The sequence below is a fragment of the Phoxinus phoxinus genome (genome assembly GCF_949152265.1).
Source record: "Phoxinus phoxinus genome assembly, chromosome: 7".
Classification (NCBI taxonomy): domain Eukaryota; kingdom Metazoa; phylum Chordata; class Actinopteri; order Cypriniformes; family Leuciscidae; genus Phoxinus; species Phoxinus phoxinus.
Window position 1 is genome coordinate 4,500,001 of NC_136882.1, and position 12,074 is coordinate 4,512,074.

General features: G+C 44.5%; 1 protein-coding gene across 8 annotated transcripts in view; it reads right to left on the bottom strand.

The window, feature by feature from the left end:
- The window catches only part of dip2a (disco-interacting protein 2 homolog A), a gene marked incomplete at its 3' end in the record, with an annotated part of 179,329 nt that overhangs the window by 19,750 nt on the left and 147,505 nt on the right, over positions 1-12,074 (bottom strand). For 7 of the 8 annotated variants that reach the window (XM_079618917.1, XM_079618920.1, XM_079618919.1 and 4 more), the window contains 13 exons: positions 10,942-11,081; positions 9,945-10,081; positions 7,249-7,329; positions 6,817-6,944; positions 6,487-6,601; positions 5,956-6,163; positions 4,750-4,850; positions 3,865-3,945; positions 2,992-3,115; positions 2,777-2,898; positions 2,118-2,229; positions 1,514-1,623; positions 1,251-1,381 (listed from right to left, as the gene is read on the bottom strand). In XM_079618917.1, the coding sequence (XP_079475043.1) occupies positions 1,251-1,381; positions 1,514-1,623; positions 2,118-2,229; positions 2,777-2,898; positions 2,992-3,115; positions 3,865-3,945; positions 4,750-4,850; positions 5,956-6,163; positions 6,487-6,601; positions 6,817-6,944; positions 7,249-7,329; positions 9,945-10,081; positions 10,942-11,081 (1,590 nt within the window). Of the gene's footprint in view, positions 1-1,250; positions 1,382-1,513; positions 1,624-2,117; positions 2,230-2,776; positions 2,899-2,991; positions 3,116-3,864; positions 3,946-4,749; positions 4,851-5,955; positions 6,164-6,486; positions 6,602-6,812; positions 6,945-7,248; positions 7,330-9,944; positions 10,082-10,941; positions 11,082-12,074 lie in introns of those variants that run through there. The other variant, XM_079618922.1, reaches the window with a different exon arrangement.

Sequence of the window (12,074 nt, forward strand, 5' to 3'; positions counted from 1 at the left end):
TTCACCCTCAAGCCTAAAAGTGCATCTATCCATGATAAAAGTGCATCTATCCATCATAAAAGTGCATCTATCCATGACAAAAGTGCATCTATCCATGATAAAAGTGCATCTATCCATGATAAAAGTGCATCTATCCATCATAAAAGTGCATCTGTCCAACATAAAAGTGCATCTATCCATGATAAAAGTGCATCTATCCATCATAAAAGTGCATCTATCCATCATAAAAGTGCATCTATCCATGATAAAAGTGCATCTATCCATGATAAAAGTGCATCTGTCCATCATAAAAGTGCATCTATCCATGATAAAAGTGCATCTATCCATGATAAAAGTGCATCTATCCATGATAAAAGTGCATCTATCCATGATAAAAGTGCATCTATCCATCATAAAAGTGCATCTATCCATCATAAAAGTGCATCTATCCATCATAAAAGTGCATCTATCCATCATAAAAGTGCATCTATCCATGATAAAAGTGCATCTATCCATGATAAAAGTGCATCTATCCATCATAAAAGTGCATCTGTCCATCATAAAAGTGCATCTATCCATCATAAAAGTGCATATGTCCATCATAAAAGTGCATCTATTCATGATAAAAGTGCATCCGTCCATCATAAAAGTGCATCTATCCATCATAAAAGTGCATCTATCCATCATAAAAGTGCATCTATCCATCATAAAAGTGCATCTATCCATGATAAAAGTGCATCTATCCATCATAAAAGTGCATCTGTCCAACATAAAAGTGCATCTATCCATGATAAAAGTGCATCTATCCATCATAAAAGTGCATCTATCCATGATAAAAGTGCATCTATCCATCATAAAAGTGCATCTATTCATGATAAAAGTAATCCACACGGCTCCGCACTCAATCGCATAAGCTGCGCTTTAGACTTAAATATAATCTGTATGGCTGTTTGGCTGGAAGTTTTAAATATGAATATTTTTCTTACACATAATTTTAACTTAATTAACAGAATTTAACTTCTGAAGGCTTCACTTCAGAATGCTTTAATTAACCCCCCGGAGCAGTGTGGAGCACTTTTATGATGGATAGATAAACTTAAAAAAACGTAAAAAATTTTTTTTATATAACTCTGATTGTATTCTTATAATAATGTCATATACACCTAGGATGATTTGAGGATGAGTAAATCACAATTTTCATTTGTGTGTGAACTATCCCTTTAACCGTGACTGCACTGGCCCAGCCGAGCGAGCGTGGTGTCGTCTCTCACCTGCAGAGACACCAGAGGGCAAAGCCCAGGCCACAGTAGGGGTCCAGGCAGATGGCGATCTGGCGGGACGGGTACAGCTCACACTGCAGCTTGATGGAGCGACACAAGGCACTGGTGGCAGCGTGGGACATCTGAGAAAACACATGCTGTTAGAAGGGACAATCCCACGGTTTCAGAAGAAAGTGTTACTGTCCCGTGGATGATGACGATGATGATGATGATGATGGTGATGATGATGATGGTGATGGGTTAGTCAGATTCACCTTGACCCCAGCCAGGATTCCTGTGGTGGACACACTGAAGTCCAGGTAGGCGAGCATCTCTGGGGTGGGGGGTTTGTAGATCTGAGGAATCCTCTTTCTCGGGAGATCATCTGAAAGGGAACCAATACACCGAATTTAAAGAAGACCTATTATGCTTTTTTACTTTCTTTAGTGTGTAATGTTGCTGGTTGAGCATGAGAAAGCTCCAGTTCTTCTCTATATCAGTGTCAGTGTTTCTGAACTCCTGAAACGCCTCCAGTGTAGTCTTGAGTTTCTTCCGGGAACGAACACGTCACAATATTCCTCATTATAATAATTCATACGCAGAATAAAGGGGCAGGGCCTGGTTGAGTTAGTCAGTAGTGTGTTAAACTGGTGGTTATGGGAAGGGGCGGGACATTTCCCAAACACACTCGAAGCGCTCGACCAATCACAACATACTGATCCAGCCGACCAATCAGAGCACAGAGTGCTTTTCAGAAGGAGGGGCTTCATAGAGACAGGAACTAATACTTTGTAAAAATGCATAATATGGGCTCTTTAATATTTCATTTACAAACAATGGCAAGTATACAATAGTACAATGGTGTAAGTGATGCTTTACCTGTGTCCAGTATCAACGGCCACGCTTTAACGTCCACAGCAGCCGCCGCCTCTTTGGATTTCAGTAGTTTCATTATTGCTTGTGTTGTCAGAATACATACAGACTTACTGACCTGTCAATCATATGCAAGGAGAGAGTACAGTTACAGCCACCGATCACACACTGCGGATATACAGAGGATAGAGTAGCTAAAGGACAAAGTAATACTTATTAGTCATATTAAGACTTCATAAATATTCATCTACAGTGGTAACGTCACTAAATAAACTGCAAAAATGGATAATTGAAAAGCCATTTAATTATTGAAAAGCAAGTGGCATTATTTGTTTGCAAAACCAATTGATAAGTATTTAATTTAATAAAATTACTTTAAAATAAAATATAACTTCATGAGTAAGGTTTAATTTGTTACATTAGGTGTATTTTTACAGTATTTATTAATCTAGGTTAGTGTTAATTTATAAATATACGGTACTATTGTTCATTAATAATTCATGTTTATTCATTGGACATTGACTTAAAAAAAAATATATATATATATATATAAATGCATTGTTTATAGAAAATCTATATAATATTGCAATGATATCATATAGTATATGTATTGAATCGTGCGGGTCTCGCTACGCCGCTGGTGAACCGCTCACGGCTCCGGTTACCTCGACGATCATCTTGACGGTGGGCAGGGTCGTGGTCAAGTTCTGCGGGTGCGGAGGCCTGACGGTGACGGGAACGCAGCCGGCGTACAGACAGCCGTAGAAAGTGGCGATCAGATCAATACCTGCAGAGCAGAGGACAGAGGGATGAAGAGCTGAGAGAGGAAAAGCCTTGATCAGACCGGAGTAAACGAGCGACGAGCGTCGTTCTCTCTCACCAGGAGGATAAACCAGAGCCACGTGATCTCCAGTGTTCAGTCGGCCTCGTTCCATCAGTGCTATCGCCACTCGCTCTGCACGCTTGTGCAGCTGCACACACGACGCTGTGTTGGCCACCGTGCCCTGCACACACACACACGCACACACGCTTTTGGATGAGCAAATAAAATATTAAAACTCAGTCGAATCAATATTTTGTGTACAGTTATTTAATTATGCCATCCAGTATCATGGACTCGCTCTCGCTTGTTTCATACAAACGCAGAGATGCTGCCATTTTGTGACTATTGTTTTGTACACGGTTGGATTATGAGAAGTTTAATCTGAAATCAATATTTTATTATTCCCATAATTATTTATGTGTTGAAATGCTGTGTAATATGTGTAAATATGAATGACTGTATACCATATCTCTTAAATGTCCGTCTAGTTTGAACTCGCCGCTGAAACTGCTCTCTCCGCAGAAACTTTGCGTTTAAAGAGCTGATCAAATATTTAGACTCAGATCAATATTTCGTGTCTAATTATTTACTTATGTGGCAAGTAGCCGTGTAATAAGCGGGATCCAGCCGGTTGTTATATCAGAATAAACACCCTTCAGGTGTGTGTGTGTGTGTGTGTGTGTGTGTGTGTGTGTGTGTGTGTGTGTGTGTGTGTGTGTGTGTGTGCGCATGTGTGTGTGTGCGTGTGTGTGTGTGTGTGTGTGTGTGTGTGTGTGTGTGTGTGTGTGTGTGTGTGTGTGTGTGTGTGTGTGTGTGTGTGATAGACCGGATTCTGATCACCCTGTCGGGTTTGTTCTGAGATAACAGCCGGCTGGATGTCCATGATCCCGTATGTCATACACTCGGAGACATTAGAGACGGGAGAGATACCTTGGCGTTGAGCAGCAGGAACAGAGGATGGTCTGGAGTGGCCTGAGCTCTCCACTGCAGGACGTCCTGCAGATACAGGAACTACAGGACAACACACATTCAGACAACAGTGCACATGCTTCAGCGTACTGCAAATCTGAAAACTGGATTATACTTGCAGATAATACTGCAGAATAGCAATGGGTGCTCTCTCATGACATTCAAAGTGCACTTTGTAATAATGTCAAAGGTTAAAAGTTCTATTTGTTCACGGTTCTATTTGTTTTATTGTTCACGGTCAGAAATGAGCGCATTGCAATGAATGGGAGACATTTAATTTGGTACTGCGGCTAAATTAAATATTACTGAAAGCACATTTTTGAGATATCAACTTCAAATATGAAACAGTAAAATAGTAAAACGTGTTTTAATTTGGACAATATATATTTTATATAAAAAATTAATATATTATTGTTGTGCATATCAATAAATGTATAACTATTTTCAAGTTCACTTTTTAAACTGTTTATACTTCAGCAATAATCTGCCAAGTGTCGTCTTTAAAAAGACACCAAACTGTAGTCTGTGATCCAAAATATTCAAGATTCATGATCGTTTAATTTGGAAATTTCATTTTTAGGTTTATGCTGAAAAAGTGAATAAACGGATTATAACTACTGTATACATATAATTTAGTACCATATATATATATATATATATATATATATATGATGACTAAAATATAGTACATTAATTTCATTGAAATATTTTTTTATTTTTTTTTGACCGACAAGCGAACAGCAAGAGAGGGTTAAGTATATTTGAAAGTATATGTTCCACAATAAATACTCTTTTTAAAGTGCTTCTGTTTCCCTCAGTGGTTCGGGAGGTTGAAATGTACTTTACCTGATCATGGTCTTCCAGCTGTGACACATCTCTCCCACAGGCCTGTGCAATTCTCTTTCCTGCCACCAGGTTTCCGACTATCATGGAAGCAGGACCCACCTCTGAAACATCAGACACAGCAGGTTAGGGCTGTCAAAATGGCTGAAAAGTTTCTTAAATATGAGCAAAATTCGAATTATATTTGAATTCTAAAGGCAATAGTCAATGTTAGAGGATAAAGTACTGTATCGTCTCCTATGTCCACAAGAGGGCGCAATAGGCAAATATAAACCAAATCAAGCATCGCATCTTTTATTGAAATGAAATGAAATTAACTTTTTAAACATTTGTTCTTCAATAAATATAATATCCTTAATGTGCGTGCAAGGAAAATTAGGTTAGAAAAGTGGATAAAACAGTGTGTGTGCATCAGTGACCTGAGAAAACACTCTTCGACACACAGCGTAATGAACATCATGAACACAAGACGGCAAACTGCCATTCAGACACACTCACTTCTCCTCACTACATCTACAGTTTGGGTTTTTGTTTCTTGTTCTTGTCATTGTTATGTTTCTGTGTCTTGTCATGTGATTCCCTGTTTGTCATGTGATCCTGCCATGTGTCTTGTCACTTGTTACTTGTCTGATCATTGTTCACAGGTGTTCCTTGTCTTGTAATTAGTCTGTGTATTTAAGCCCTCGTGTTTGCCGTGTGTTTTTGTGTAGTATTCAATGTTTCATGTCTTGCCATGCCATGCCTTTATTTTGTGTTTGATTACGTTTGTTAATTAAAGTTGCATTTTGGTTTTCAACCAGCTTGCCTCCAGTGGATACACACACACACACTCACCTATGCCGGGCTGCTTCTGGTGGGGCTTGGGCAGGTTGGTGACACAGGTGTAAGGACACACACACACACACACACACACACACACACACTCTCACAGAGACACACACACACACACACTCACCTGTGCCGGGCTGCTTCTGGCGGGGCTTGGGCAGGTTGGTGACACAGGTGTAAGGACACACACACACACACACACACACACACACACACACACTCTCACAGAGACACACACACACACACACTCACCTGTGCCGGGCTGCTTCTGGTGGGGCTTGGGCAGGTTGGTGACACAGGTGTAAGGACACACACACACACACACACACACACACACACACACACACACTCTCACAGAGACACACACACACACACACTCACCTGTGCCGGGCTGCTTCTGGCGGGGCTTGGGCAGGTTGGTGACGCAGGTGTGAGGGCACATGAGCACGTTGCAGGGGTGCAGGGCTCCATCCAGGAAGCGCTGCTTGCTCTCGGAGATGTGGATGCCGCCCAGAGGAGCTTTGGGGAGTGTGTTTGCGGGAACCAGAGCCAGACAGTACACACCCACCTGATGGATGCTGTCGATGGCCTGAGAGAGACACGGACAATACAGATGGGTGTGTGTGTGTTGTTGTGCGGACACTACAAGTAAACACTACCCGTTCTTTATTATCCTGATTAAAATAACATAATGTGTGTATGTTTGTGTGAGTTAGTGTGTGTGTGTGTGTATGTGTATATCTGTGGTCTGCGTGTGCGTGTGTATGTCTGTCTGTGGTGGGTGTATCTGTGGTCTGTGTGTGTATATGTGTATCCCAGACAACAACACAGTGTCAGTTTAGATCTGGCCCACATCTGGTACACATGGATTCCACACGGTGTGTGTGTGTGTGTGTGTGTGTGTGTGTATACCTGTAGCACTCGGCTCATCCACTGGAAGCTGTCCTCCTCTGAAGCGTCTGGTCTCTGTTCTGCCACCACAACTATGCGTTCATCGTGCAGCACCGAGACAGAGAAAACTGCAATCCTGACACAACACAGAATCACAGAGACACATTCATCTCAACTCAAGAGGAAATTAACTTTCTAATCTGTAATTTCTAAATCAATTTAGCCACAGATTTATGTTTCTCTTGTATATGCTATTTGTTTTGTCATCTCCAGTGTTTTTCCCTCATTGTGTGTTTTTGGATAGCATTGCATTGTGAATATCAGGTCAAAGGTTACAGGCAGTGCATTTACCTTCCTCTGTACACAAACTTCATGGGCTCGACGGCCAGCGCCGTGGCCACCACATCATCAGCGTTGTGTCTCCGCCCGCTCACAGCCATCAGCCCATCCAGCTTTCCCACCACAAACACCAGATTATCCTGCAACACCACACACACCAGATTATCCTGCAACACCACACACACCAGATTATCCTGCAACACCACACACACCAGATTATCCTGCAACACCACACACACCAGATTATCCTGCAACACCACACACACCAGATTATCCTGCAACACCACACACACCAGATTATCCTGCAACACCACACACACCAGATTATCCTGCAACACCACACACACCAGATTATCCTGCAACACCACACACATCCCCAGTCCACACAGATTAACTCTGCAGGTAGATTTATAAGACATGTAAGAGTTATACATCTAAACGCACCGGCCCGATGAAGCCCAGGAGAGACGTGCGTGTGAAGGTCCGGTCACTGATGGGAGACCCTGATGATGTCACGGGAATGGTCTGGAAGAGAGCAGAACATCAATGCAAGTCTTTTTCACCTTGTATTTCTCAATAAAAGTCCCAACTCTGGACTTTTATTGAGACTCTGGAAGATTACTCGAGTCATTTGGAGAAGAGGAAAGGTGGCACAGCAGTGGAGATTTGCTGAGGGAGTCTGGATCCCAAAGGAGAAGGATTCCAAGAAGATCAACCAGTTCAGAATAATCTCATTGCTGAGCGTGGAAGGCAAGGTTTTCTTCAGTATTGTAGCAAGCCGTCTGACCAACTTCCTCTTAACTAACAACTACATAGATACATCTGTGAAAAGGGAGGAATTGCTGGAGGTTGCTTAGAACACACGGGAGTGGTGACTCAGCTCATCCAGGAAGCTTGTGAACGCAAGGGAGACCTCGCGGTACTGGGGCTAGACCTAGCCAATGCATATGGCTCAATCCCCCACAAGCTGGTCCAGACCACCATGGCCAAGCACCATGTGCCCCGTCATATTGCAGATCTGATCTTGGATTACTACAACCATTTCAGGATGCGAGTCTCTGCAGGAGGTGTGACATCAGATTGGCACAAACTGGAGGTGGGAATAATCACAGGCTGCACCATCTCTGTGATCCTATTTGCGGTGGCTATGAATATGATTGTCAAATCGGCAGAGCCTGAGTGTCGGGGGCCCCAAAGCAGAGGAGGGGTCCGCCAACCGCCAATCATAGCATTTATGGATGACCTGACAGTCACCACAGAGTCAGTGCCAGGAGGAAGGTGGATACTCCAAGGGCTGGAAAAGCTCATCTGGTGGGCTCGGATGGAGTTCAAACCAGCCAAGTCCCGTTCGCTAGTGCTGAAGAAGGGCAAGGTCACGGACAGGTTCAATTTCAGCATCAAAGGGGCAAAGATACCATCATTGTCAGAACAGCCTGTGAAAAGCTTGGACAAGGTTTTTGACAGCAGCCTCAGAGACTTCGTATCAGTCCAGTCAACCTGCCATGAGCTGGACAGCTGGTTAAGAGCAACAGACCGTTCTGGCCTCCCTGGCAAGTTTAAAGCGTGGATTGACCAACATAGTATATTGCCAAGAATACGCTTGCCGCTACTTGTGTATGAGGTTCCCATTTCCACGGAGGAGAACTTGGAAAGAAAGGTCGACAGCTGTCTCAGGAGCTGTTGCCCAGGAGTCTCAGTAACATCGCCCTCTATGGAAACACCACAATGCTTCGGTTGCCTCTGAAATCCCTGGAAGAGGAGTTTAAAGTGACTCGGGCACGTGAAGTGCTGATGTATAGAGACTCCAACGACCCAAAGGTGGCCCAGGCAGGAGTGCTGGTGAAGAGAGGGAGGAAGTGGAGCGCCCAAGCCGCTGTGCTGGATGCACAGGCTCGACTGCGGCACAAAGAGCTTGTGGGAGTGGTGGCCCGAGGAAGAGCAGGCTTGGGGATGTTCCCAACCCCACCTCGACATAAAGAGTGGAAGGGGAAGGAGAAGCGCAGCCGAATACAGGAAGAGGTCAGAGCGGCGGTGGAGGAAGGAAGGACGAGCAGAGCAGCTGGAATGGGGCAACAGGGGGCCTGGACCAGGTGGGAGCAGGCCATGGACCACAAGGTCACCTGGACGGAGCTCTGGCACAGTGAGCCACACCGCATTACCTTCCTGATTCGGGCAGTATACGACTTCCTGCCTAGCCCAGCAAACCCCTGTACGTGGGGAAAAGCAGACACACCAACTTGCCAACTGTGCCCAGCTCGTGGAACGCTGGAGCACATTCTGAGCTCCTGCCCAACAGCGCTCGGCCAGGGTCGTTACACTTGGCGTCACAACCAGGTGCTGAAATCTATTGCAGACACCATCAGCAAAGAAATCAGCAAAGGCGGCCGAGGGAGCAACACCACTTGCTCAATCGCATTTGTTAGGGCATGAGAACAGCCACAAGCAGGGAGGAAGGCCCCAGCAGGGATCCTGGCATCAGCCAAGGACTGGAAACTCTCTGTGGATTTGGAGAAGCAGCTGAAATTCCCCCAGCACATCTTTAGCACAACTATGAGGCCAGATATCATTCTAGTCTCAGAGAGCACCAAGAATATAATCATCATGGAGCTGACCGTGCCATGGGGGGACCGCTTGGGAGAAGCCCACGAAAGAAAGATGACCAAATATGAACATCTGGTCACAGACTGCCGAGCACAGGGCTGGAAGGCGAGATGCATGCCTATCGAGGTTGGCTGCAGAGGATTTGTGGGGCGTTCCCTACACATAGCCTTTACTGCGCTGGGCATTGCAGGAACAACAAGGAGCAGGGCCATCAGGAACACCACCGACACAGCCGAGAAAGCCTCGAGATGGCTCTGGATTCGTAGAGGAGCACCATGGGGGTTAACATGGGAGGATTTGACCTTGAGAAGCGGAGTGTACTGACGCCTTTCCGCGGTTAAAACAACATTCCTTCTGATGTTCATTTGATGCTATAAATGAACTAGAAGGAAGAGATGATCGGTTCACGAGCGGCTTTAACTGAGGCGACACAGCGATCTGTCACACACATTAAAGAGCCACAAAGCACTATTTATTGTTTCAATTTCTTTAAAAAATTACCAAAATTGAAAGTTGAGCTTCTGTTTCTCCACACTCACCTCAAAGACATTCTTGGTCATTCCTGGCAGACCATAGTAAGAGATTCCCGTACTGCTGGAGCTCACACAGATCTCTCCCACCTCATCCATCCGACACAGGTACGGCGTTCCCTCCAGCTGGATCACACACACCAGCGCTGCACACACACACACACACACACACGCAACAGTCAGAGGAGATTCAAAACAGGAGAGCGTTAAACATAAAGAGACTAAATCATCCACTCAAAGCTCTATCACTCTATTCAAATCAGTCTATCAGGCTGTGGATCACTGGATACGTCCACATGCAACCCAATAATCCGTCAGTAACGGGATTGTCGGCTCAATCGGACTTCATGTAAACACCTTAACCGATCCGACTGAGCTCAATCCCAACATTCTCTCGATCGGATTGAAAGGGGAGGTTTATTCCTTTTCTAATCTGATCCAGAGAACATGTAAACACTTGATCAGACTGAGAACCGAAACTGAAAGCACTGTGCATATGTGCGATGATGTAGAAGTAGCGTAGTGACGAATGAGGAACGAGCTGTTGTTCCTGTTGAATAAAGTGTTGTATAAATGAGTGTCCCGTCAGTCTATAATCCTGCTTTCCCTGCGTGTGTGTAGAGGAGAAGGATAATGGTCCACAAGTGCTGGCTTCACACACTCATCCACACACAGCATTATTACTGCGTGATCAATATAAGCAGAACGGTTCATATACAGTCTCCAAATTATGACCAGAAATGGATAAATATTAAGTCTGCTGTTTAAAACAAATAAATAACCGATGTAGGAGAAGAGTTATCATGCGCGGACAGCGGGAAACTGTATATTCCTGCATGTCAAAAAATATATTCAGATTTGAAGCTTGTGACATATAAACGATCACATCAACCCGATCACATGATTAGCGTTCATGTACACACTACATTCAGATTCATCAATCGGGATGAACTGAGTCCGACTGGAACACAAGCTGTGCATGTAAACACCGAGTGAAGAGTCGCACCTCCAGGCATGACCTGTCCTACGTCCTGCACAGTGAGAACGGAGAGCTTCTCCTCGGTGTCGACCCGGATCACGCCGTAACTCAGACCGCTCATGGACAACACCGCTTTACCTGGAGGAGGAACGCCCATCTCCGGAGGCCTGAACACACACACACGCACACACACACACACACACACACACACACACACACACACACACAGACACAGACACAGACACAGACACAGACACACACATGTTTTGTTATGCATACCTGAGCATTCTCCCATATGCAAATTCAAATGCAAAATTCAAATGGCTATTTTTATTTCTGACATTGATAACTGGACTGCATTATATAGTAAAAAACACAAATGAAAGGGTAAATGATGGCATTTGAGGTTGGCAAAACTTTACTATAATAAATATGGTAGCACTATTTTAAGTTTTGCACACGGCTCACTGTGTATTAATGATTCTGATACACGACGTGGACGTAAAAAGAACCACCGGAAGTGATAGTGTGTGTAGTACGTGTGTGTGTGTAGTGTGTGTGAGTGTGTGTAGTGTTTCACGAGTTCACACTTACGAATGATCAGAGAGTAAAGGTTTATGCGTATTTGGCGTGCTGTCCGGGGGGAGGGCTCCGAGCTCGGAAATTGGGCCCGAACCCAGAGTACTCCCCCCGTCTCTGGTTAGGAAGATAGCCATGCAAGTGTGAGGAGATGGGGTGGTGGAGGGATGCTGAAAACTGTAGAGGAATAAGGGTGAGTTGACTGTGAATATTTATAGGCTTTACTCATGCTGATTGAGTGGATCTGTTGATTACTGATTGATGACAGCTGGTTGGAGTTACTTGATTGCTTGATCATTAGAACGTGTTCCTCCCGAACCTTGTTAATAAAACATCATTTCACGAGTTCACACTTACGAATGATCAGAGAGTAAAGGTTTATGCGTATTTGGCGTGCTGTCCGGGGGGAGGGCTCCGAGCTCGGAAATTGGGCCCGAACCCAGAGTACTCCCCAAAAAGCTAAGTGAGCAAAAGGACAGCCGCCAGTTTAAAGACCCCCCGAAAAGAGCGTAGAGATTGGCGGGCTGGCATTTCAAGGAAGAGCCTGGTTGTTTGGCCAGGAGAGCTCTCGCAGCGTCCGA